Genomic DNA, 26,366 nt, shown 5'->3' on the forward strand with positions numbered 1-26,366 from the left:
TTTGCTCATTTTTTTTATACTAAGTTTCCATATCAAGTTTAAACAATCAATATAAATAAACTAAATAAGAAATTACATTTTACTAAAAGAAATGTGTTCATGAATATACACAAACACACTCTCATTCATAATCCTTCCATTTCTCATCATACCCCACAGACGTTGCTGAATAAATGTAATCTTATGAATTATTATAATTAAATGCAATAACATTTGCTAGTTCCTCAAGCAAAATTAGGTCATAAACACCTCCCTACACACAAAAACTACAAAGATTATTGACGCGAACATCGCGGAAAGATCCGTCTCCGACTCGTCCCCGACTCTTCTTCGTCTCTCGGGAATCTTCCGAACCGGACCTGAAAGAAGTCGCGGTGTCTCCGGGTCCCCTCGGTCCCGTGATGGGCACGCCGGTGAGGTGGGCGTGTCCCGGTGTAAACGTCACCACCCCGCCCCCGGAGGAACAGAGTTCCTCTAACACACACACACATCTTATGTTCAGTACTTGCCTGGTGCTTCTCTCCTTTTTTTTTTAATAATTCTGTGCAGCAGATACTGGACCAGTACTACAGTTGTGAAGGCCACACACTCGCCTACGAACCAGAAGACGACCAAGTCACAGATTCAAACCCCACTTAACTAACAGATAAAATGACGATTTCATACAAATGTCATACCCTGGAGACCTGGTTCAGAGGCCTATCCCGGGGTTTTATCCCTTGAGTGTGGGGCGGGACACCGGGGTTCTCACCACGACTGCCCCACCTTCATTCATTCGGCGGCAGCGGACTCGGTAGGTTGCCAGTTCGAACCCTGAACCGCCAAGGTGCCACTGAGCAAAGCACCGTCCTCACACACTGCTGCCCGGGCGCCTGTCATGGCTGCCCAATGCTTGCCAGGGGTGATGGTTAAATACAGGGGACACATTTCGCTGTGCGTACTGGGTGCTGTGCTGTGGTGTGTCATATTAGAGTGTCAGAAAACAAAAAACTCCTGACACACACACACACACACACACAGATCTTCAGGCTGTCAACCATCCCAGTGTTTCCCCGACTGGTTTTACATGCAAATGATGGCCCAGATTTTCATATTTCATCACACAGACTGACACTTTTCATCTCTACAACACATGCACAGGTTATAGTCAGATGTAGATCTGTAATTGTATATAACAGAGCAGGCATTAACTGTGTAACATCCATAAGCACAGGTCAGAGTAAAAAGTCTACATCTACACCCGGAGTTACTTTAATTATTATATTACAACCATGTTTTGCAGCTAAATTCGATTGAACCTGCACACTGTAAAGAACATATAAAAAAACATCTGTTTTATAAGGCAATTAGCTGCACACTTCAAACATCATGTAGTCCACACACCAGGTTTGCAGGCACCGCAACGTCTGCGAAAAGAAAGAGCATTAAATAAAAACACGGATCGAAGTGTTAGACGAGTTACAAGTTACACGGATAAACACAGAAAACCTGGCACCTATTTTAGCGGGTCTGGGGAGGTTGAGGTTGTTCATGATGTCCACAAACTCGTCCAAGCTTTTTGTCAGGCGGGGGTTAAACTTCTTCTCCTCGTCCACGGTCGACACTGTCTGGCCTTCGGTGTTGGACCCAGACACAGAAAGTTATTCTTCAGTTGTGATCGAGGCCAGGACTTCACTTCAGGCTCTCCACTTAGTTAAAGTTGCAAAGCTTGATGAATTCTTTCTGGTTTGTGCTTTCCAAAGTATTTTTTTTTTTAATGTAAGATGGTATGTGAGTAAATATTTTTATGTATGAATGTATTTTAGGATTTTTATGCATTTTGCCCCCAGCCAAAGCAAAATAGAATATGAAACATCAAATGAAAGGTTTTTACCCTTGTAATCGTGTGCCGGATAGATCAGACAGTGTCCTGGCAGAGTGAAAATCTTCTGATGAACTGAATCATATAACCTCTGCGCACAGCCTGACAGACAGGAAGAAAACATTTTCACCAGAAAATGGGTGTAAGGAGCGCCACCTTGTGGCGAAGAACAGGACTGCATTACAGGGGCATCTACAACACCAGCTGTGATTCTCGGATCCAGAGTTATTCAGTAAACTGATCCGGGTGCGTCAGTCACTTGAGTTAGTATTTCTGGCCAGTGGAACCGCCAGGTGCACTGAGTGCTAACCCGGAACTCTGAGCGGTTCCGATCTGGTTCCGTTTCCGGACAGAGGAACTGCCGGGTGCACTGACTAGAAATAAAGTTATGCAACTTTGATGGTAATAATTGATGCTTTGATGTATTTATGTGACTGAATTTACAATTTAGACATGGTGTAGTTAGGACTCAAATGATTCGGTTCAATGGAGACCTCAGATTCATGACTCATCAGCAACATTTTACAACATTTATTTCTTAGTTAATCATGTACAGTGTCTCTCTCAATGGGCTTTATCATAAGTTATTTAATTGATCCGGGTGATTATTTAGTGTGAATCACACAGCACTATGTAGTTTAAGTTTGCTGCATTTTAATGCTGGGACGGAAAAATAAATTGGCGGCCTTCACCTTGCTGGAAGTCGGTCCGCCCACAGCCCCTGATGAGCAGAGCATCCCCCGTAAAGGCCATGGACTGGTCACTGGTCACCAGGGTCACGCATCCGTCTGTATGTCCAGGGGTCTCTCGCACCACCAGACTCTGGACAGAGCAGCAGGAAGGCGGGGTCTGTACTTGGGAAGACACGCTGGCCATACGGAAGTGAAGAGAACTGGTCAACGTAATGAGCCTCCAGTTATGGGCCGCCTTACATATCTGCCGAAGGGGATGCGGTCTCCCTCTGAGAACAGAAGATCGGCGGCAGCGCCGCTGTGCCTGGAGATGGCGCTCTTCACACCAAACACTCTCTTCTTCAGCAGTCCTGTGCCTGTGATGTGGTCGGCATGGCAGTGGGTGTTCACTGGACACGAGAGGGTGAAGGCAGGGCGCCATCGGACATCGTCTCATGAATCAGTCTCGCATCAGTTCAATTTTGCTACCAAATGCAAGTTTCCAATTATCTTCCATCTGTGCTGATCCATTTATCTGCTACTCTTCTACGGGGGAGAGCGTTCTCTGCAGAGATTCCTCTTCCAGCCATCTCTCACCTCATCCGGCGAGCTCGCAGCATTGAGAAGGACGCGACACCAGAACTCACTACCATCACCAAACAACTGTTAAACTCCCAAATCTTATCTGATGCCGTCCCTTGTGTTGTGTACAGAGATTTTTTTTAATAAGTAGATTTAATTTAGTTAAATTTCAATGTAATTTTTCCAAATTCATAGTCATGTATAATCTCTTTAGATTTTTATAAATGCAGTATGGGATGTGAACCTGCATGTTTTACACTGAGCACAGACTGATGAGTTCATTAATGATTTACAGGTAAGACTCTGTACTTTTACCTGATCATATTCTTATTTCATCACCGTTGTTATATAACAATTTATATATGTGTGTGTGTGTGTGTGTGTGTGTGTGTGTGTGTGTGTGTGTGTGTGTGTGTGTGTGTATATATATATAAAAATATATATGCATATATTAACTGTAATATTTCAGTGGTGGGTTAGCAAACTTCCTGGACCAGGGCGACCATGTCACGGCTGCTAGGTCACCCATCAGAACCCTTGAATTAGAGCGCTGGTAACCTGCATGTTGGTGTTGGTAGTGGGCGTGGTCATGTTTGTGTACTAGGGGTATCAGGGAAGGCAGGAGATGGACGCTGCACTACTCATGGGCGTATTGACAGGAGGAGGTTTAATTCCTCAGACTCGCCTGTGAACCAGAAGACCCAGGTTCAAATCCCACTTACTACCATTGTGTCCCTGAGCAAGACACTTAACCCTGAGTGTCTCCAGGGGGGGACTGTCCCTGTAACTACTGATTGTAAGTCGCTCTGAATAACGGCGTCTGATAAATGCTCTAAATGCAGGAAGTAGGGTACGTGAGACTCCTCCCCTTTTTAAAGTCCAAGGTGCAACAAATAATCCTTGTTTCTGCCGGTTAATTTCTGTAAATCCTGAAGGCATAAACAACGTGACACTGGTCAACCTGACCAATGCGCGTTGGACATAGCAAAACAGGGCCCAGTATTTATATAAAACTGACGTTAACTAGCACTTCACTGCCGGATCACCTGCTACTTTCAGTGTGAGTCCCAGCTCCTCGATGAGTTTCACGTCCCGCTCCACGGTTTCAAGCACCGGGTCGATCAGAACCGCTTCCTTGCTCTCTTTATCAGCCAGCAGGTAGGTGTAGGTGCTGCTGACCGACTCGAACAGCTGCGAAGGGAAAACAGAGGCGCCGAAGCACATGTAAAACGCGCCACTTCCGGCACCACGAAACGAAACCCATCACCTTATTGATCAGCGGGCAGCCATGACAGGCCCCGGGTAGCGGCGTGTGGGGACGGAACCTTGATCCAGGGGACCTCAGTGGCAACCTTGGCAGTTCGGGGTTCAAAATCGCAACCATTCAGTTGCAAGTACACTTCCGTACCGCCAGGCCGCCACTGGCCCTGCACTGTAACGGCAGAACTGAACTACCGTTGAAGAGCTGATGTATAAGCAGTTACATAATGTAAATTCCTTTTGTGCCGATGAACATGATAAGAGCCGTGAACGGAAATCATTTAAAACTGCCATGTCATCCCGTCAGAGATGCAAACGGGAATCCACCTCGAAAAACACGATGGTCATGGTTCCCACTTTAAATCAGCAACGAAATAAGAACCTTGCAGACAACGGACAACATTACTAAACACTGGTCTGGAGGAATCTACGCACGCAAGCGCCCCGTAATCAGAAGGTTGCCGGTTCGAAGGTGACACTGAGGTGTCACTGAGCAAAGCAGCGTCCCCACACACTGCTCACCGGGCGCCTGTCATGGCCGCCCACTGCTCACCAAGGGTGATGGTTAAAAGCAGAGGACACATTTCACTGTGTGTGTTGTGCTGCTGTGAATCACAAGTGACAATCACTTTAATTATTATTACTTTATTACTTAAAAATCCATTTAAACGTGTTCTACTCCACCCGGACACCCGCCCTCCTTGACACCCACCCAGAACTACAGCAGTTTATTACATGCTTCTGTATTAATGTTGACATGATTACTTTACTTTACTTTACTTTACTTTATTTTGCAGATGCTTTTATCCAAAGCGACTTACAAGAGGAAGACACCAGCAATTCTCGATCGATTTCTATAGAATTATGAGTTTACAAAACTAAGAGCCCTGATAAGGGCTGACGTGTATAATATATCATATATAATATAATATAATATATCATATGACCACGATGGTAATAAGAAAGTTAATGCGACCCCACCTGTCGGAACAGGAGTCCCCTGTCCTGCTCCATCCGGGCGCAGTAGGAGCGGGCGACAGAGCCCACGGCCTGCGGGGATCCGGGTTCCAGCAGCGCCGCGGCCGAACTCCACCTGCGGGCAGCGCGCAGCGCGGCTTTCTGTCGAATTACGAGGGAAGTCATGCTGCACCCGCCCCGCGTACGGAGCCACGGAGCTGACCGGTGACGTGCGGACGCGGCAGCGGAACCGGACCGACGGGGTTCGGGGGGCGGCGCGGTTCTTCTGCTTCGAGCTCGGCTATGCACGCCACCTCGCGGAAACCGTGGCAGAACACGACCTTCGCCCACGGGACGCCATGCAGACACGCATAGTCATTTCCTGGCGACCAACACGGAACCTTTCAAAGGCGAAGAGAAAAACTAAGACGCCGCGTACCGAGACGGACTACTCTGCCATGAGCCGGAAACGGCCAAGAGGCTTGATTTATTAATTAGTAAATGTTGTTTTTGTGTATATTTAATTATTGCCATTTTTATAGCCATGTGCTTAGTATAATAATTTGTGACGTTTCTGGAAGGACGTACACTTGTCACATCGTTGCTAGCTAGAATTCGCTTAAGTTGTGAAAGAGTGAAACATATGTCATCAAGAAATAAATAAGATAAAAAAAATTCATTTGTAAAATAAATTTCTTAATTGCTATTGTTTTGCGTTAGTTGATCTTTTGGCCAATCAAGTGCGCTATGTCCACCCCCACGTGATTCACGCGGAAGTGAAAGGCCAGAGTCGTCGGTCTTCTCTCGGTAAAGCGTCTTGGCCGTGTGGAGAAATGCGTTATTGCGCAATGCCGAGTCCGGAAGGCGAGATTAGGCGAGAGACTCTCTATAAAAATAACATCGGGTGCAAAGTGTTTAAATTTACATATAAAAATGGCCTTATGATACCATAAATAAAAGTGTTTATTATATTCGAAGGGTTATATATATTGTTTTTAAAAAGCAAGTAAAATTTGGTTTTAAAATCGTGAAAAAATATGCAGTCTTTTCTAGTCTGCACGGTGGGGGCGTGTCCACAAAACACGTCAAATTGTTGTCAATTGTTAATTGTAACAATTAGCTGAAAAATGGATGGTTTGTTTAGCAGAGCATCTATCGACATTTTTAGCTGATGTCAAAAGTAACCATAATTTAATTCATAAATATTTAATGTATGCACAAATCATAACAAACACTAAACTTTATTTGCAGTAAAATTGACACAAATAAAATTTTAGCCTTGAAATGTTTTCCAAAAAATAAGCTGACATGAGGTGTAAGTGTAACTGTTATTAAAATGTTATTAAAATGGTTCTGTGTTTCTCATACAAAAATGCTTTCGGTTTATAGATCGTTCAGTAAAATTTGAAAAATTTACATTTCTGTTGTAGCTGTTGGTTCGTCCTGCTCCATCTGAAATACACATTTTAAGTTAGACATGTATATTCATCCAGACTTGTTCGTATAGGACCATATGACAGAACAACTGGTACCAGTATGTAGTGCTGGAGCCAGCTGAGGAGCTTTGTGACCCGTGTGTAAACTCCAGGTTTGTTGGGCCGCCCGCATCCCTCACCCCAGCTGACAATCCCAGCCAGCCTCCACTCTCCATCTTCAGTCTGACACACAAGAGGACCACCGCTGTCACCCTGGCAACCAGACAGGACCAGTGAAATGAGTGGGTATGAGGTAATAATTCAGGTCTGATTCAGTCTGATTCAGGAGGTTGAGAAAGTCTTGTGTTCTTGCATGCAATTCGCTGTGCTTTTAAAACAGTGCAGTGTCAGCACCTGGCAGGAGTCCACCCCTCCCTCCATGGACCCGGCGCAAAGCATTCTGGGGCTGAGGCTGGAGCCGTAGGCGTACGGCTGCGAGCAGACGTCCTGGTCTATCACCGCCACCTGGGCCTGTCGCAGCTCGGCCGACAGCGAGCCTGAGAACAGAATTGGGCGGGTGACGTGGGAAAGAGGGATCCGCCCCCCAAAAAAAGCTCACCTCCTTCTTTAGTGTATCCCCATCCTGTAACCCAGCAAAGAGACCCAGGGAGGAAGCTCTGCTTCGGCCGCGGCAAACACACTGGCTTCACTCCATCTAAAAAGATAATAATCATGACACAACCGCGTACAACACGCACGGCGTGTGAAGGCGGCCCTCGCCTCCCATCTGCATCTCGCCGGCGGTGCGCAGCAGGCCCAGGTCGTAGTCGTTGGTCTCCTCGGAGAAGCCAGGGTGGGGGTGGATGTGGAGGACGCTGTAGCGTCTGCCCCGAGACTCGTCAGATGCCCGGAGCGTGTCAATCACCACCTGCCAGTCGGACTCGAACATCATGTTGTACCTGAGGGACAGACGGCGGGACAGGGGGGGAAGCTCGGTCTGTCTCTGGTCGTGCTTTGGATTAAAAAAGCTTTTGTAAGTTCCAGAAAAGGTGCTAATGGCCCTGTTTGTTGCTTTGATAGAAATTTGGATTTTCTCTTTCAGTAAAACTGGGAGGGTCATAGTATTTTTTTTTTTTTCTTACTGGGCGAAGCAGTGGGCTGCGGTGACGATCCAGTGGGGGGTGATGATGGACCCACCACACACGTGTTTACCCCGCCAATGCAAACTGGTCTGCCAGCCCCATTCCTGCTCCTTCGCCACCGACCCCCCTACGATACGCAGGCCTCGGCTCTCACGCGCCACGTCCACGCAGCCTGCGACGATTAAAGAGGCTGAAAAACAAGCAGGCAAAAAGGCCCAGGGGGGAGTGGACTGGAGTCCAAGATCCGTTTACCGTCGGTGGCGTTGTGCGTCTGATTGTCCCGCTGTTTGTGCAACGGGGCCGCGGTTGTGGCGCTGCAGTTCCACCTGCTGCCACAGGGGAGCGACAAATCCCGCAGTTTGGTCGGGAAGCACAGGACCTTCACTGCCGGGACAGAGAACGACGGCTCGAAAGTTCAGTTGGATAAAAAGCCCTCATCTTGCATAGTGCAATGGAACATTGAACAGTTCCCACCAGTCACCTGTCACAGCAACACTTATCAGCAGCGTGAGGAGGATGGGGATGAAGGCCACCGTCAGCACCACACGTCTGGGTCTGCAGGGCCCGGGTTTCGAGGTCCCGTTATCCAGCTCTGCTAGAAGAGGACATTTATGGGTCATTTTGGGTTATATTTATGCCTGATGAAAGCTTCTCAGTGATAATTTGTCAAAAGCCTTCAGATGTGGAAGATTGCAATCATCAAGTCATCAAAATGGAATCATTTTAATAGTCTCAAACAAAGGGTTGCTTTTTCCCACAGGAGAAAAAACTGATTTTGCAATTGAACATACACATTTCTCCAGGCCTAATCCTTGTCTGCAAAGTCTGGCCAAGAAGAGCTGATTTCCTGGAACAAGCTGGGTAACCTGATCCAAGGATCCCCAGCATCTGCACAGCTTCCAGTTAAAGGAGTCAAACCCAGGTGAGGAAACTTAAAGGAGCAGTTCAGCCTTCCTCCATACAGGAAGAGTATTTCACAGTAGATGGAGTTATACAGTCATGGACCAAAAAGATGGAATATATGGTTCTTCTTACCGTTCTTCTCTTCGGAGACTCCAAGTGGCCCGTTCTCCAGTGGTCCACTGTCTGGAGGTGCAGAGAGTGCAGCAGACTGGGGAGCTGAGGGCAACTGGGTGGAGAACAGGAGCAGGGTGTTCATGAACGGACCCGGTGGTCTGGTATCTGGGTCCGTCTCTGTAGGACACGTGGCTGGTAAGCGGCTGTTTTGGGTTTGCTCTACGGGTGAAGGAACCGGGCATGGGGAGTGGGTGGGGTGTGGTACCCCACTCTCGGGAGGAGGTAATGGAGCCACAAAGTTCTGCAGGGCACCAAATGAAGGCAGTAGGATGGACTGGTTCAAGAGGTCAAGCAGCGGGAGAATCCACGGAAGGAAAAAAGTTTCAGCTGGCTGATGGGAAACGTAGTCGTCAGCTGGGAGGTGGAGAGGTGGCATCCCAGGGACGTCAGTGGGTATAGACATGGTTGGCGATTGGTGCATTTTGGTGAGGATGGGAGGTTCCTCTGGAACCTGGGGTGGTACAGAGCAGCCTTCTTTTGGGTGAGAGTCAGAGGTGCCCTGGAACACACACGCATTGTGGTAAAACCTGACATTTGTACCCCGTTGCACTCAACACCATCTGCCATTTTGTCAGTGACAACAACACCACTTAATTTCATTCATTAACTTTTTATAAAGGTGCCCAGACACCCAGCGGCTGCCATAATCATGAGGGAATTCATCTCCTCGCGTGCACACTCGTGCCAAAGGCCATGCAGGCGTGCTGTGCATCATGTTACGTTGCAAAATAAAGGCCTGTCACTGTCACAGTGTGATGATTCAAAAGCCCCCCGTTTCCATCAGACTGGATCAGTGTCACATAAACCAGCCTGTCAAAAGCAGCTTATAGACAATTAGACCAGGAGATTGTACGAAATCCCTGAGTTTGTAATAGAACGCAGAACACCATTGACCCATGTGTTAGCAGCTAATTGACTAGAGCATTCATGAAGAATTCATATTCGTTCAGATATTATGTTATCCACAAACCACGAGCATATTAAAAAGTAAGAACAGGCTCAGAGCCAAACTCAGGGCAGTGGTCTAAATCATCAGAATATTATTAGCAAATAAAATACTCTAGATGGTTCCAGGGTTAATATCTTCTTTCTATCCATTAAATTTTGCAAGTTTTGCTCTTTGATTTATTAACATAATTCATTCTGTTTGTCTTTCATTGTTCGTTGCTGCTTATATTACTATGTCTATCGCATACCATGTTCAAAGTTTGCTTTCTTTGAGTCTATGTATTTGTTTGTGGCAAATAAGATTTACGAATTACAAAAACACATATTATATGACCCTGATTCACTGGAAAATATGACACGTTCCTTCATAACTCAGACCTGTACTCACCTGAGACTGATCCATGGAGACTTTATCAGAGGTCAAGTGTGGATTTGGCTCCACTGACTGAAGCGTCGGGATGCAAAATGGGTCCGGGGGGCTGAGAGATGTACGTGTCCGCTGGGCATCTTCTATTCCTTCTGTCCAGGGTTCTTCAGCTATCCTCCTCATCCCGCTTTTCCTGCTCTGTCCTGCTCTTCTTCATCCTCTGTTACCCCCGCAGGGTCTCCCCACGTCGGGAGGTGATCCTGCCGTTCTCGTTGTGGCCCGGGGGTAATGGATACGCGGCGAGTTCCCGGCCCTGAGCCTCATTAATGATATATACAGCCGATAGTGAAGTCAGACTTGTGAAGTCGGGTCGTGTTACCAAGGCAACCGCTTAATGTACCCACAAACGTGTACACAAAACAGGGTGCAGAATGAGGAATGCACACAGACCACAAGCTGAAATGGTATAAATACCATTCTCAAATATGTGTATGTGGTGTGTGTGTGTGTGTGTGTGTGTGAACCCTGCTGAACTCCGCTTCCTAGTTCACCTTCAAGGCGGGTCATTAAGCATCTCAGATTACCTACTTTAACAGTGTCAGCTGCTGGCAGACTCTACAAGTGTTTGTGTGTGTGTGTGTGTGTGTGCACGCATCGGAGAGTCAATGTATGTGCAGGAAGACACAATTCATTTTGGGACAGAAACATTAAAATATTCTTTTAAAAAAATGATTCTGCACGTAAATTGCAGTGGTTGGGAAAAAATAAGCAGAAACTTCTTTACAGAACAATTTGGGCATTTTTATTCATATATATATATATATACATACATACATACACACACACACACACATATATTGTGAAGGTCCCTGGACAGTCCAGACATTCACATCTTTGTTCATTCACTACTTATCCTCACTGCTCAAGAATATTTTGAGGAACATGTTGATGAAGTTTGAGGTGTCAGCTTGTCCTCCAAATTCTCAAAAAAAATCTCAGATCCAATCGAGCATCTGCTGCTCCTTTCTGCAGAACAAACCAGTCTGATCGACGGATGTAGGACTTCAAGGATCTGCTGTTAAATGTTCTGGTCCCAGACATGGAGGAACGTGTAGAATATGAAGCAGCCGGTTGTAATGTTGTCATGTCGTGGCGGCGCGGACTTAATTACGTTGTGTTCCTTTCCTCAGCAGTGGAGGATTTTGATGAAGGCCTTGCGGAACTCGATGTTGAAGGTGGTGTAGATGATGGGGTTGACGGCGCTGTTCAGGTAGCCCAGCCAGGTGACAGCGCTGTAGAGCGAGGGGGAGATGCAGCAGCTGCCACAGTGGGCCTTCAGCACATGAGTGAGAAAGAACGGCAGCCAGCAGATGATGAATACTCCTAAACATACAGACACAAGTCTCTTTTAATAAAAAAGTTTGATCGGAGGGTGGAAGTATGTGCAGGAAGACATACAGAAAACAGAACCATGAAAATATTTATTATTCTGCACATAAGCTCCATTGGCTGTAAGTTGTTGGGGGGGCAAAAGCTGAGAAGTGAAGTGATTGTCATTTTGAAACACAGCAGCACAGCACAAGGTGACATGGTGAAATGTGTCCTCTGAACCATCACCCTTGGAGAGCAGTGGGCAGCCATGACAGGCCCCCAGGGAGCAGTGTGTTGATCACCTTGGCTGATCGGGATTCGAATCGGAACCTTCTGATTACGGGGCCGCTTCCTTAACCTGCTAGGTGGCTGTTAGCTCTCGATTGTCAGTGACATGCTAAATATCTGATCACAGTCAGTGATGAGTCTTGATTGGCCTTATTTTAATACACTCTGGCCTCATGAGACCGATATTAAGATCGGTTTGCTTGGAGGTCCGGTCCTCACTATTATCCTGTGTCCTGCCCTCATTAGCTTGACACAGGAAGCGTTGAAAGGAACGACTACACTAAAGGAATTTAAAACGAACAAGGTAAACCCAATCATGAAATCTATTCTATATCGTAGTCTATATGCTGGACTTTGTGTTTGAATTATGCTTCTGTTCCTCACCGAGCACGATGGACAGCATCTGCGTGGCCTTCCTCTCTTTCTGCTGAGACAGTCTCCCTCTCACCCGTTCTTTCGTTGCCCCTCCCTTGTCCTGCTCCCTGGTCCGCTCCCTCCATCCCTCCTGAAGGGTGGCCCGGCGTGGGGCGAGGTCGCCACCAGGGGGCGCCGGTGGGCTGGGCGTCACGGCAATGGAGAGGGCCACGCGGGTGCGGCCCGGTGGGGGCTGGAGCGCCGGCTGCTCCCTCTGACTCATACAGCAGACGGGGTCCCGGACCTCAGCCGGGTGGACGGCCGCCTCCTTTACTAAAGTCTGAAGCCGAGATGGATAGAAGGATACTATTTTTTTTTGTTTTGTAATCATCTCATACATCCACACAATGAACTTTAATGTTTTTATTTTTCAAAAAGGGGAGGAGTCTCTTAGAAACCCACCACTTTCTTGCGCTGGGGCACAGTGGCTGGGGGCTTCACGATCAGAGTGCACAACTTCACATCCTCTGGATGAGTGCATTTATTCTGTCAGAAGAGAAAAGAGGGAAAGACAGAAAATGATGCAGAGCAAATCTAAGCCATCTGTTCACATTTACGGCGCTTCGCACTACTACAGTAGCATTTTCATGGTTTTCTTTACTTACAACCTTCATTTTTAATTTCTTTGTTCACGGCTACTATGCTTCACACTACTACAGTAGCATTTTCACTTTTTTTTTTTTACCTGGCACCTTCATTTTTCATTTCTCTGTTCACGGTTACTGCACTTCGCACTACTACAGTAGCCTTTTCACGATTTTCTTTACTTGGCACCTTCATTTTTCATTTCTCTGTTCATGGTTATGGCACTTCGCACTACAACAGTAGCCTTTTCACAGTTTTCTTTACTTGCCACCTATATTTTTCATTTCTCTGTTCACGGTTACTGTGCTTCGCACTACTACAGTAGCCTTTTCATGGTTTTCTTTACTTGGCACCTTCATTTTCCATTTCTCTGTTCACGGTTACGGCACTTTGCACTACTACAGTAGCATTTTTACGCTTTTCTTTACTTGGCACCTTCATTTTTCATTTCTCTGTTCAAGGCTACTGCGCTTCACACTACTACAGTAGCATTTTCATGTTTTTTTTTTACTTGGCACCTTCATTTTTCATTTCTCTGTTCACGGTTATGGCGCCTTGCACTACTACAGTAGCCTTTTCACGGTTTTCTTTACTTGCCACCTTCATTTTAATTTCTCTGTTCACGGTTACAGCGCTTCACACTACTACAGTAGTATTTTTATGCTTTTCTTTACTTGCCGCCTTCATTTTTCATTTCTCTGTTCACAGCTACTGCACTTCGCACCACTACGGTAGTATTTTCACGCTTTTTTTTTCTTTACTTGGCACCTTCAATTTTCATTTCTCTGTTCACAGCTACTGCACTTCGCACCACTACGGTAGTATTTTCACACTTTTTTTTTCTTTACTTGGCACCTTCAATTTTCATTTCTCTGTTCAAGGCTACTGCGCTTCGCACTACTACAGTAGCATTTTCACGGTTTTCTTTACTTGGCACCTTCATTGTTCATTCTCTGTTCACGGTTACTGTGCTTCGCACTACTATGGTAGCATTTTCACGCTTTTATTTCTGTACTTGCCACCTTCATTTTTAATTTCTCTGTTCACGGTTACTGCGCTTCGCACTACTACAAAAGCATTTTCAATTTTTTTTTACTTGGTACCTTTATTTTTAATTTCTCTGTTCACGGCTACTGCGCTTCGCACTACTACAGTAGCCTTTTCAGGTTTTTTTTAAATGCCACTTTCATTTTTCATTTCTCTGTTCATGGTTACTGCGTTTTGCACTACTTCAGTAGCATTTTCACGTTTTTTTTTTTCTTTACTTGGCACCTTCATTTTTCATTTCTCTGTTCAAGGCTACTGCGCTTCGCACTACTACAGTAGTATTTTTATGCTTTTCTTTACTTGCCACCTTCATTTTTCATTTCTCTGTTCACAGCTACTGCACTTCGCACCACTACGGTAGTATTTTCACACTTTTTTTTTCTTTACTTGGCACCTTCAATTTTCATTTCTCTGTTCAAGGCTACTGCGCTTCGCACTACTACAGTAGCATTTTCACGGTTTTCTTTACTTGGCACCTTCATTGTTCATTCTCTGTTCACGGTTACTGTGCTTCGCACTACTATGGTAGCATTTTCACGCTTTTATTTCTGTACTTGCCACCTTCATTTTTAATTTCTCTGTTCACGGTTACTGCGCTTCGCACTACTACAAAAGCATTTTCAATTTTTTTTTACTTGGTACCTTTATTTTTAATTTCTCTGTTCACGGCTACTGCGCTTCGCACTACTACAGTAGCCTTTTCAGGTTTTTTTTAAATGCCACTTTCATTTTTCATTTCTCTGTTCATGGCTACTGCGTTTTGCACTACTTCAGTAGCATTTTCACGTTTTTTTTTTCTTTACTTGGCACCTTCATTTTTCATTTCTCTGTTCAAGGCTACTGCGCTTCGCACTACTACAGTAGTATTTTTATGCTTTTCTTTACTTGCCACCTTCATTTTTCATTTCTCTGTTCACAGCTACTGCACTTCGCACCACTACGGTAGCATTTTCACGCTTTTTTTTTCTTTACTTGGCACCTTCAATTTTCATTTCTCTGTTCACAGCTACTGCACTTCGCACTACTACAGTAGCATTTTCACGGTTTTCTTTACTTGCCACCTTCATTTTTCATTTCTCTTTTCACGGCTACTGTACTTCGCACTACTACAGTAGTCTTTTCACAGTTTTCTTTACTTGGCACCTTCATTTTTCATTTCTCTGTTCAAGGCTACTGCGCTTCACACGACTAGAGTAGCATTTTTACGGTTTTCTTTACTTGGCACCTTCATTTTTCATTTCTCTGTTCAAGGCTACTGCGCTTCGCACTACTACAGTAGTATTTTTATGCTTTTCTTTACTTGCCACCTTCATTTTTCATTTCTCTGTTCACAGCTACTGCACTTCGCACCACTACGGTAGCATTTTCACTTTTTTTTTTCTTGGCACTCTAATTTTTAATTTCTCTGCTCACAGCTACTGCGCTTCACACTAAAACGGTAGCATTTTCACACTTTTTTTTTCTTTACTTGGCACCTTCATTTTTCATTTCTCTTTTCACGGTTACTTCACTTCACACTGGTACAATAGCATTTTCACCTTTTCTTTTCACAGTTACTGTGCTTCACGTTACTACAGTAGCATTTTTGGGGCAGTGGTGGCCTAGTGGTTAAGGAAGTGGCCCCTTAATCAGAAGGTTGGCGGTTTGAATACCGATCTGCCAAGGTGCCACTGAGGTGACCAAAGCACCGTCCCCACACACTGCTCCCCAGGGAGCCTGTCATGGCTGCCCACTGCTCACTCAGGGTGATGGGTTAAATGGGTTAAATCACTTCACTTTTCACTTTTAATATTCACGCTTTTCTTTACTTGGCACTTTTATTTTTAGTTTCTCTGTTCACAGTTACTGCGCTTCGCACTACTACAGTAGCATTTTCATGGTTTTTACTTGCCACCTTCATTTTTCCATTTCTCTGTTTGCGGTTACTGCGCTTCGAGCTACTACAGTAGCATTTTCACTTTTTTTTTTTCTTGCCACCTTCATTTTTCATTTCTATGTTTTTCGCACTGTCTGTTTTTGTAGTCTACACATTTTGTTTGACTTAACTGTTATCTTGCATGTTATGTAGCAGGGTATGTAAATTTTAACTTTATTTAAATATTTCATGTAGCATCAGGTTCCGGAGAAATATTGTTTCTTTTTACCATGTACTGTACGTAGCTGAAATGACAATAAAGCTCAACTTGAACTTGTCAGAACTTGTCCAATCACATACCTCTGCACAAAACACATCATTTAACCTGTAAGAAGAACTACTATGTGGGTGACCGATCAGATAATATGGCCAAGCTCTTCTGATTGGACAGCCCCACCCTCACCTTATGTGGCCTGTGCCCCTCCCCCATGTCTGGGTGCAGGCCCCGTCTGCGGGGGGGGGGCGGTGCGTCTCCCGCGCCGCCGCAGGACCACGCAGATCTGGGCGTACACCAGCAGCGTCACGATGAAGGGCACGTAGAACGATGCCACGGAGGAGTAGACGACGAATGCCGGGTCGGCGAAGCTGCAGTCACGCCCCTCCTGACTTGCTGGGATAAAAGGAGGAGGCAATATGTGTGATACAGAGATGAACAAAAGGTCACACTTGGTTTAGGGTATTTGCTTTTAGAGCTTCCAAATTCCTGCACGTAAAAAGTTAATACAAATGCCGAGAGAGGGTTCGGGAAATAATAGGTGTGTTGAGTTAGGGTTAGGAGGTTAATACCAATGCTGTTGGGCTAAGGAGGATCTGTTGCTTTAAGACATTTACATTTAAGGCATTTGGCAGATGCCCTTATCCAGAGCAACTTACAATGTGCTTCCATGTTACAATCAATGAAGTGATCAATTCTGGTTCACTAGGACCCCCAACTATGAATACAATCTTTTTATTCACTCTGTTGTAGTTTCAATACGTAGTAAGACAATAAATAGGTTACAAGTTAATCTAAATATATCTAAATAAATATAGGAAGGAGACTCATAAATGTTAATTCCTGAAGTCCAGTACTATTTCAACAGCTGGATATCAGCGCGTGTTTGAACTTCCTGAACACTCAGTGATGGGTGAGTACAGGGAATGGGCTAAATACCTGTGTTGTTGAGTCCGAACAGCAGAGGGCAGGAGATGGCGAAGGAGAGGAACCAGACGACGGCGATCATCAGAGCCACTCTGCGCCTGGAGCTGTAGCGTGTGTTATACAGCATAGGCATCGCTACAGCCGTGTACCTGGCCAAACACACACGTATGGAGAGTCGACTGAGCATTTCACACACATGCACTTATTACTACATGCTGTTAGATCAGCTTACAGTGGGTACTTCGGAAAGTATTCAGACCCTTTTTTACAGTGCAGCCATTTACTAAACTTAAGTTTTTTGTACCTCATTAATGTACACACTGCACCCTATAAAGACAGAAAAACACAGAATTATTTTTTATTATTTTTGCAGATTTATTAACAAAGAAAAACTAAAATATCAGATGGTCCTAAATAGATCTAAAACAGCCACAAGTCTTTTTGGGAAAGTTTTCCACACCTGGATTTGGGGATCTTCTGCCATTCCTCCTTGCAGATCCTCTCCAGTTCTTGCAGGCTGGACTGTAAACGTTGGTGGACAGCCATTTTTCAGAGATGCTTAATTGGGTTTAAGTCAGGGTTCTGGCTGGGCCATCTCATCTGACCAGAGAATATTATTTCTCACCATCTTGGAGTCCTTTAAGTGTTTTTTAGCAAACTCCATGCAGGCTTTCATGTGTCTTACACTGTGGAGAGGCTTCCATCACAAAGACCCGACTGGTGGAGGTCTGCATCTCTAGAGCTAAGCCACAGTGATCTTTGGGTTCTCACCAAGGCTCTTCTCTCCTGATATCTCAGTATGACCAGGCGGCCAGCTCTAGGAAGGGTTCTGGTCATCCCAAACGTCTTCCATTTAAGGATTATGTGCCACTGTGCCTTAAGTGCAGCCGAATTTTGTGACCTTGGCTAGATCTGTGTCTTGCCATAATTCTGGCTCTGAGCTCTTCAGACAGTTCTTTTGACCTCATGGTTCTCATTTGCTCTGACATGCATTGTGAGCTGTAAGGTCATATATAGACAGGGGTTTGGCTTTCCTAATACAGCTGGACTCAATTGAAGGTGTAGTACCATCTCAAGGAAGATCAGAAGAAATGGACAGAACCGGAGTTAAATAAGTGTCACCGCAAAGGGTCTGAATACTTAGGACCATGGGATTTTTCAATTGTTCTGTGTTGATAAATCTGCAAAAATGTCCACAATTCTGTGTTTTTCTGTCTTTATAGGGTGCAGTGTGTACATTATTATGAGGAGTAAAAAAAATGCTGCTAAGAGTGAAAAATTTAAGGTTGATCTGAATACTTTCTCTACCCACTGCAAATTGTCTGAAACTAAGAGGTGGGTAGTAAAAGTTACATTTAATCTGTTAAATTTACTTGGAATACATTTTTTAACAAAAAAATACTTTATGAATAGGTGTCCAACTCAATCCTTTATACTTTTACTTGAGTACATTTGTGAATAAGTTCTACTTTAACTTCGCTTTTGGACAACACTCAACTCATTACTTTTTTAAACCTTTACTTTTTTATATTCTTTATTTTTGCCAGACAGACACCGCCAATAGACAAATTTCACCATTCAGATGTAGCAAGTTTTACCACTAGAAACCTTTGTACTCTTACTCTTGAGTAATTTTTTGGATGAAAAAATACTTTTTTTGGAGTAACACCACTCATGCTGTAGAATTTTGGGCTACTCTACCCAACTCTGCTGAAACTCAACCCCAGCAAAATTTAACTGCTATTCATCCCTGCCGATTCCTTGCCTAAAGGACTTTAAAATCTTCCTGGACTACTCTCCAATCTCTCCTTCTGTCACTGCATGCAACCTTCGACAATTCCCTCTCCTACTCATCTCACATTGCTAATCTTTCTCGCTTGCGTCAATTCCTTCTCTGCAACATTACAAGCGTCCATTCGGCCATTTTTATCAACACAGACTACTCAGATACTTGTTCATTCTCTGGTCATCTCCAAACTGGACTACTACATCTTAGCGCTACTCAATCTCTCCAGCTGATCCAGAACGCTGCAGCACGACTTGTTTTCAACCCTCCCAAATTCTCCCTCACCACCCACTGCTGTGTTACCTCCACTGGCTTTCTGTAGCTGCATCTCATTCAAAATACTGAGGCTTGCCTACAAAGCGAAGGAAGGGTCAGCACCCTCCTACCTCAGATCTCTCATCACTCCTCGGTCTGCACCTCGATCTGTCAGATCCTCCAACACTGCTCGCCTGGTACCACCATCTCTCAGGTTACTAGGAAAGCATTGATCTAGACTCTTATCTGTCTTGGATCCTAGGTGGTGGAATAAACTTCCACTAGATGTTCCAACAGCTGAGTCACTAAAGATCTTCAAATGGAAGCTAAAAACCTTCCTGTTTAAAAAATACTTATATTGTTGTAATTGTAAATGTAAATATTTCAAACTGTCACACAATCAAATCAATGCAATTCAGAACTAACCAGGGGAAAAATGGAATCTACACATTACACAAAACACACCAACACACAGACAGAGAACCCACACACAATATGCAATGGCAAAAGAGTCAATGTATTCATAGTTAAACACATGCACAATGTTCCAACATGCAAAAATTACCATTACCATACAAAATGCACAGATACACACACAGGGATGGAAATAAGCTACAGCTCTACATGGGAGGATCAACAAAGAGAGAAGACAACCCTGCATTTACTCCACTGACAGACTCTCAAGAGACCAGCGCAAAATCAGCCTCCACAATACCAGTAGCAGCGAATGCTGGCCAATTTCAGGTTCATTTAGCACAAAGCCTATACTCTCTGAGTTCTGCTTAGTCCATAGAACTGAGGAAACATCACAGCAGACACTGAAGCACTCCAATTTCTTCTTCTACTGTTTTATCAACTAAATGCTCTGCTTTTGATGTCATTTTATGTAATAATCTTGATGTTTTCTGATGACATTACTGCTGATTTTCTCAGTATTCCTTGAGAATTTGTAAATACAAATCCCAAGGTGTTCCCCAGAGATCGATTCTAAGCCCTCATCATTATCAATATGCTAGCATTCATCTATACTGATATACATATATTCAAATATCATCTAATAATATAATATGACCTTTATCATAACCCTGCATTACAAAACAAGTTATTGTCATTTTATTTTGTATTCTGATAGGTGTTAAGAAGCACCAAAAAAAATTTTTTTTAAAGGAGTTGTCAGAACTTGCAGACTACATTTATCATTTGCATGCCTGATTCATGCAGAAATTAATTGTCTTTATCCAGGTCGAACTCCAAATGTCTGTCATATGGTGAATGATGTGTAACAGTGGACATGTGTCAAGATGATGACCTCAGTGTCATGACCTGACCTCAGTCTCAGTTGCACTCAGGTTATTTGTTTACTTTTTTCATCACATGCATGCTGTTTACCTGGTTATGACACCTTGTGCACTTTGTTTGCTTTACCTGTCTATGCTGATGGCACACAGGTTGAGGATGCTGGCTGTGCACATCATGACGTCCAACGTGAGAAGGATGTCACAGTGCAGGCGACTGAAGCGCCACTCACCCACCACCTGAGAGAAACACGTCAGAGACTGAAACATTTCCTGTATGACTGAAGAGTTGAGGAGACTAAAGATTTTACTTTTAGGAAATATCTGCACATTACAGGACTCCAAGGGGATATTTTTTATTTTGCTATATAAAATGCAGCATATTGGGGACATTCACCAATCAGAATTCTTGAATAAATGGTCTCGTAATATATCTGCATGTCTAGTTTGGTCTGTGAAGCAGAGATCGCATTTGTGAACCTTGTAATCAGTGTTGCCAGATTGGCGATTTTACAGTTTGATGTGGTGAAGTCAAAAAATTGGAATTGAAGAAGTAGTTGCAGAAGGTAAATACTCATCAGATAGTTTCAGTAGCTCTGAGTGTGTTTTAATGACTTTTTGGATCATGGTAGGCTTCAACGGTGTTGGATATGGTAACAGGGATAATCCAGAATGATAGTCCTTTTATTCATATTATAATAACAAATACATTATTAAAGACACTCAAGACACTCAAAAAACTGTTTTATTTAGACATACTTGATGTGAATTTATAGAGAAAACTCCCAAAGTGCTATATAAGGTTTTGAATGTCTAAAATTTCAAACTCAACAGGCCTGTTGTCTCGTTCGCTTTAAGAAAAGTCCGGCCTTGGTTTGAATTGCGCAACACGATCGTGATGTTCTAAGGTACCTTTTTTACAGAAAATTCTAGATGGGTCGCCACTGGTACCTGCCATATGACCAGTGACTGATCTTCACTCTTTCCTTAACTAAGTCTTAATTCCAAGTTCCATTTTCGGCTCCTTCTTTGATGTCTGAGGATAAAGAGGAGGGGGCCCTAATTAATGGCTCCTGTCTCTCTTTGCATGCATTATGCATAATTTAGACATTTTGCTGCTTTTTAAATGCAAAGCACTCCTCAAACGGCGATCACGGACGACTCAGCCCTGCCTTTTTAACTAATACATACATTAGTCTTAATGAGTGTTGGCCTCACGTGTGTTAACTAACTCCTGTTGCCTGATGTATTCATACGATTCGGACCAGAGTCTGCGGTCTCCAGCGACTCGCCTGGACCGGCTCTAATTGCGCTCGGAGACAAGCCCCAGAGATGTGGAACATTTGATTAGCGGGGTATTTGAACAACGGGGTGCCTGGGTGGACTTTCATTTCCAAGTTGGAGATTCACATTCATCTTACATTGAAGTCGGATTCCAAATTCGCCATCTTCAGGGTAATTGGGCCTAATTAGCTGTACGGTGAGAAGCCTCGTTACACTAATGCCAAAAGCCGGTTCACACATCCGTAACAGGCGGGCTTCCACGAGCAGAAGGGGAAAGAGAAGGTTTACCTCCAGGTAAACGCCCCACGGCATGACGAGGGTGGCCAGCAGCAGGTCGGACACGGCCAGGGACACGATGAGGTAGTTGGTGGTGGTCTGGAGCGAGCGCTCCCGCGACACGGCCACGCACACCAGCACATTCCCAAAGACCACACAGAAGATGAGCAGCACCAGCAGCACCGCGTAGAAGTTGTACGGAGGAGAGGAGGGCGCCAGAGTGCCGGAGCAGTTGGAGAGTGACGAGGAGGAGGAGGGGGATGAAGAAGAAGGAGGTGGCGAGAGAGAATAAGTGGAAAGGGGCGATGCGAATGAAGGGGAATGAAATGATGGAGACGGGTAAGTGTCGAGTTGATCATCTTCTGTCAGGTTGAGGAGAGACATGATCAGACTGATCCATAGGCCTGAGAAAAGAGGAGAGTAAAAAAACTTTATTTTTCTTAATGTTATATGAATAAAAGAAATCTCTGATATATTTTCCCCCTTTCCAGCACCCCTGTCAGGAAGTTTGAAAGGCATGAAGACCCGGAGGTGATCTGAGATGAATCCACGTCCGCTTTGGGAGACCCGCTGTGCACCGGGGGGCTGGAACAGACTCCCTCCGCATTCTATTTGTTTAATCAGGAATAAATGAGCAGCTTCTTGTTTACATAAATCTGTTTCATGTCCAGCATGATTAACGCCTGCAGTTGGTTCTCCTCAGGTCATGCTGACGGGTGGCTACACACCGGCCTCGCTGGGTGTTTAATTCGGTTCCTTGAGGGGCGCAAGCTGTTAGAAGGTCACACATGTGCCGCCTGGATTATGCAACGGTCTCGCGTTCATCTGCCACCCAAAAAGCCACAAAGAAGATGAAAGAAAACACACTAGGTCATATATTTCCAGCAATTTATGTAACATTTTGTTCACTAGTTTAAAAAGAGAGGAGCCTGTAATCACACTTTGGACTGTAATCATCATTATGGATGATTTTGTCAATAATGGCCGTCACAAACGTGATCCCCGGACCACACCCACTACTGAGATGCATATAAATGAACACTTATTAGCACTCATTAAAATAGTCCTTAGAATTGGCTCATAGGTCAGATTCATCAAAAAGTATGAAACTTGCATTACTCATGATGTCCTGAACTAACTTCACTTTATGGTAAAAACCATCCATAGCTTCCTGTTGTGTGAAGGTCACCCAGGTTAAGGCGTCTTCCCATTTCTCCGTTGGGAAAGTCCTAAACTCCAGGTATCCATAGCTGTGAAATCCTCATGGAATGAGATGTACTGGCATCACTGGAGGAAATAGGTCTCGTCTAAAGAAAGAGATCAATCCCTTACAGACAGTAACATCCGGCAGAACAACCCTGATCTACGGCCACATGGTCTGACGTCTCATTCTTCTCAGCACTTACGGAATCCCATTTGTAACGGACCCACGGGTCAGACACCTTCCAATCAGAATCAGATGATCGCAGTCAACAAACTGTTGCCGGGCCCGAGCGCCCCAGCCGCTCCAGACCATTTTGTCTCTTTTATTGCTCTATTGATCAGAGTGATCCATTAATCATCTTCTGTAACCTTTGCTGCAAACTGAATGTCAGAAACTCATTACTGAAGTGAACCCATGTTCAACTCAATTCCTCAAGCTATTCCTGTTGTCCAGACAGACGTCTGCGGGGTGCCTGAATCGGGGGTCAACCGCTTCGCCGACCTGAATTCGGACAGACAGTGGGCAGATAATTAGCATTCATAGCCACGTAATGAAATGGTTGTTTTAACTAATCCCTTTTAAATCCACGTTTAATGACTGCTCCTATCTATACGGGGGCTGAGCACCATCGAGCATCGAGATAACCGCTGCTTTTGTCCTTTTTGTTGCTGCCAAGACCACTGTATACTCAGTCTTATAGCCGACCGGGACTCACAATGCTCCTCAGCAATTTCTCCTTCAAAGACAGCTTGACCCGGAGGCTCTGGCCAGGGCGCTCTCTTTTCCAACAGGAATGGAAGCTCGGTTCAATTTAACAGTCATTTTACACTTCCAAGGCAGCTCTTAGGCCCCGCCCACATGGACGTACGAAATCGACGCCCTCTGAACAACACACGCATTTTCGCTGCCGCTTTGTGGCTGCGTTCGATTGCCGTTCACTCGTCGCTCTTCAACATTCGTCGGATTTTGGCAGGAATTGATGCCAAGAAAATGTTGCACGCACCGTTTATTTGACATTATCCGGACATGAACGCCGGTGCTGAACGCCCATGTGGACAATTTTAATTCCTCCAATGAGCAGAGCAATGCCACGAAGGCCAGAAAAACGTCTGGCTCTGCCTTACAGCCACCACTGAAGGATCATTACAGCATTAAATAAAAAAAGGAAATTTATGAATGATGATGTGCATTTACATTTACATTTAAGACATTTGGCAGACGCCCTTATCCAGAGCGACTTACAATCAGTAGTTACAGGGACAGTCTCCCTGGAGCAACTTAGGGTTAAGTGTCTTGCTCAGGGACACAATGGTAGTAAGTGGGATTCGAACCCGGGTCTTCTTGTTCATAGGCGAGTGTGTTACCCACTAGGCTACTACCACCCCACATGTGCATGACTGGCCAGATTAAAAAAACAGTATTAAGACGTGATTGTGAAAGAAATCTGGTGTCGACTTGATACGTCCCTGCAGGGTTTTGGGCTTGGAGCACGGCGGTTCATCGGGTCCATTCGCCCCCGCCCCCTTTCCGGCTTCACCGACCCTCTCTCCTCCCATACCACCATTAAATCTCTTATCTCTCGGTGCTAATCCGGCACGATTATATACCACACGCCTGATCTGCATTGGTTGGATGTGCTGGTCGTGTGGAGCCTGCAAATTTTTACATCCGCCAGGCCGGGCCGGAGAGCGTCTTTAACTTCGTGGCGCTCCTGCTCAAAATCAATGGCAATCATTGCCGCCGTAAAAATGTCCCCCCCGTCTTCGGGGGCCTCGGGCCCCCAGCAAAGTTTATCAAAGGCGTCAGGTGCTGGGCTCTCAGATGCGGTGCGCCACCGGTGCCGTCCTCGCAGGACGCTTTGTTGTGCCTGCGACAAATCTTTTGATCAGGAACCAGGGACACAAACACACACACATCACGGATCTCAACAAAGGCAGGTTCGGAGACGAAGGTGATGAGCAGGCGACTCAGAGTTAAATTACACCAGGGATCAGAGTTTACTCCCCATCTAACTGCAAAACCATCGCAATTTTAATGCTTTAATCCTGAATGTCATTATCCGGCCATAAGCGGAAATGTTCTCCCTTGAGAGGACACAGGAGTGCGTGCAGCACAATTTAATTAGCAAAGAAATGAAGACACGGGCATGCACACCCACACATGGTTTTATAATAATAGTAATTTCGAGCGTGATAATTATCCAAATGACATGCAAATTGTCTTACCGGAGCAGGAAATAAAGACGAAGATATCAAGTCAGCAGCGGCGGTCCGTTTCAGACGGCATCACCGCTCGCCGTTCTCCCGCGTCTTCGCTCTGGCGGTGGGCGTGGTTCCGCCTCGCTCCTCCCCCTCCTCCGCGTCCGTCCCGCCCACCTCCTCGGGCGCGCGTGGGACGGCAATAACCGCAGTCCGGGGGTGGGAGGGGCTTCTCGGCGGACGGGGCGGGGCTTCTGGGATTAAAACGAGGTCGCAGGAGGTTAATAATTTAATGGAAGGAGTAAACACTTTCCGAATCTAGACAGGACTCTGTTTATCGTTGAGCAGAGGACAGCTAATTGCGGGAATCCCTTATCTGAACCGAGAGCAGTGACCTTTTCACCCCTCCTGCCTCCGAGTGCAATTTTATTTGCACATTTACACATTTGCATAGCGATCCGCACACGGACCAACACGTTCACAGCCTGCAGGCAGGGCCTGGCATTCCAAAAACGGAACAAAACGTAATAAAATCATTCAAGTGAAATAAGAGTGATTGCGTTATGCACACGGTGACACAACGAAATGTGTCCCCTGTATTTAACCATCACCCTTGGTGAGCAGTGGGCAGCCATGACAGGCGCCCGGGGACCAATGTGTGGGGACGGTGCCTCGATCAAGGGGACCTCAGAGTCCACTTCTTTAACCACCAGGCCACAACTTCCCATTCAGGGAGGACATCCCATTATCAGCTAAAATTCATTCATCTGGTCTGATCATTGGCATCCATTTCAGCCGTTCCTGCAGGGTGGTGCAGGCTCGTGTAGTCGAACCTCGACTGGAATCCCCCTCTTCTCGATAGTGGAAAGAAGCACAGGGTTCGTAACGTAAGCTGCTCAATCAGCCGCTGGCTGCGTCCATGAGCTCGATTTAATTAGCAGATTGCGAAATTATAATCTTCTGTGGCAATAACAGCAGCACAGATCAGGAAGAGATTTCATTTAAAGCATCAGCATAGCAGCTCCCT

At 45.1% G+C, this 26,366-nt stretch overlaps 3 protein-coding genes across 4 annotated transcripts; all 3 read right to left on the reverse strand.

Annotated features, from left to right (window-relative positions):
- Positions 1-1,141: 1,141 nt before the first annotated feature.
- ethe1 (ETHE1 persulfide dioxygenase) lies at positions 1,142-5,760 on the reverse strand. Its single transcript, XM_028980483.1, has 7 exons — positions 5,356-5,760; positions 4,161-4,305; positions 2,794-2,942; positions 2,554-2,683; positions 1,874-1,963; positions 1,496-1,612; positions 1,142-1,406 (listed from the first exon to the last, which is right to left on the reverse strand). The coding sequence occupies exons 1-7, from the start codon at positions 5,515-5,517 to the stop codon at positions 1,360-1,362; spliced, it is 840 nt and encodes a 279-aa protein (XP_028836316.1). The 5' UTR covers positions 5,518-5,760; the 3' UTR covers positions 1,142-1,359.
- An 878-nt stretch (positions 5,761-6,638) lies between these two features.
- On the reverse strand, positions 6,639-10,549 carry LOC114790839 (serine proteinase stubble). Of its 2 annotated transcripts, none has more exons than XM_028981235.1 (10): positions 10,302-10,549; positions 8,924-9,464; positions 8,370-8,480; positions 8,141-8,272; positions 7,889-8,060; positions 7,527-7,705; positions 7,366-7,461; positions 7,161-7,303; positions 6,864-7,019; positions 6,639-6,783 (listed from the first exon to the last, which is right to left on the reverse strand). In XM_028981235.1, exons 1-10 carry the CDS (start codon positions 10,461-10,463, stop codon positions 6,745-6,747), a joined length of 1,731 nt encoding a protein of 576 aa, XP_028837068.1. In that variant the 5' UTR covers positions 10,464-10,549; the 3' UTR covers positions 6,639-6,744. The 2 variants fall into 2 exon arrangements, with proteins under 2 accessions (XP_028837068.1, XP_028837067.1); XM_028981234.1 differs by having other exon boundaries at positions 8,370-8,483.
- Positions 10,550-11,320: 771 nt separating this feature from the next.
- Positions 11,321-25,452, reverse strand: LOC114790197 (D(2) dopamine receptor A). Its single transcript, XM_074933627.1, is given in 9 exon segments — positions 11,321-11,663; positions 12,324-12,633; positions 12,756-12,839; positions 16,304-16,360; positions 16,362-16,510; positions 17,054-17,190; positions 20,508-20,617; positions 21,950-22,341; positions 25,367-25,452. Coding segments are annotated over 8 exon segments (1,416 nt in total). The 5' UTR covers positions 22,322-22,341; positions 25,367-25,452; the 3' UTR covers positions 11,321-11,466.
- Between the last annotated feature and the right edge of the window lie 914 nt (positions 25,453-26,366).

The sequence above is a fragment of the Denticeps clupeoides genome, chromosome 5 (genome assembly GCF_900700375.1).
Source record: "Denticeps clupeoides chromosome 5, fDenClu1.1, whole genome shotgun sequence".
Lineage (NCBI taxonomy): Eukaryota > Metazoa > Chordata > Actinopteri > Clupeiformes > Denticipitidae > Denticeps > Denticeps clupeoides.

Excerpts from the sequence above, each read along its gene's own strand:
- LOC114790839 (XM_028981234.1), bottom strand. The coding sequence starts at position 10,463 with ATGAGGAGGATAGCTGAAGAACCCTGGACAGAAGGAATAGAAGATGCC. Across the intron at positions 8,061-8,140 it reads GACGCACAACGCCACCGACG|GCTGCGTGGACGTGGCGCGT; the intron begins GTAAACGGATCT and ends TAATCGTCGCAG. Across the intron at positions 6,784-6,863 it reads GGCTCCAGCACTACATACTG|ATGGAGCAGGACGAACCAAC; the intron begins GTACCAGTTGTT and ends TGTGTATTTCAG.
- ethe1 (XM_028980483.1), bottom strand. The coding sequence starts at position 5,517 with ATGACTTCCCTCGTAATTCGACAGAAAGCCGCGCTGCGCGCTGCCCGC. Across the intron at positions 1,964-2,553 it reads GCGGACCGACTTCCAGCAAG|GCTGTGCGCAGAGGTTATAT; the intron begins GTGAAGGCCGCC and ends CCTGTCTGTCAG. Across the intron at positions 1,407-1,495 it reads CCCCAGACCCGCTAAAATAG|ACGTTGCGGTGCCTGCAAAC; the intron begins GTGCCAGGTTTT and ends TTCTTTTCGCAG.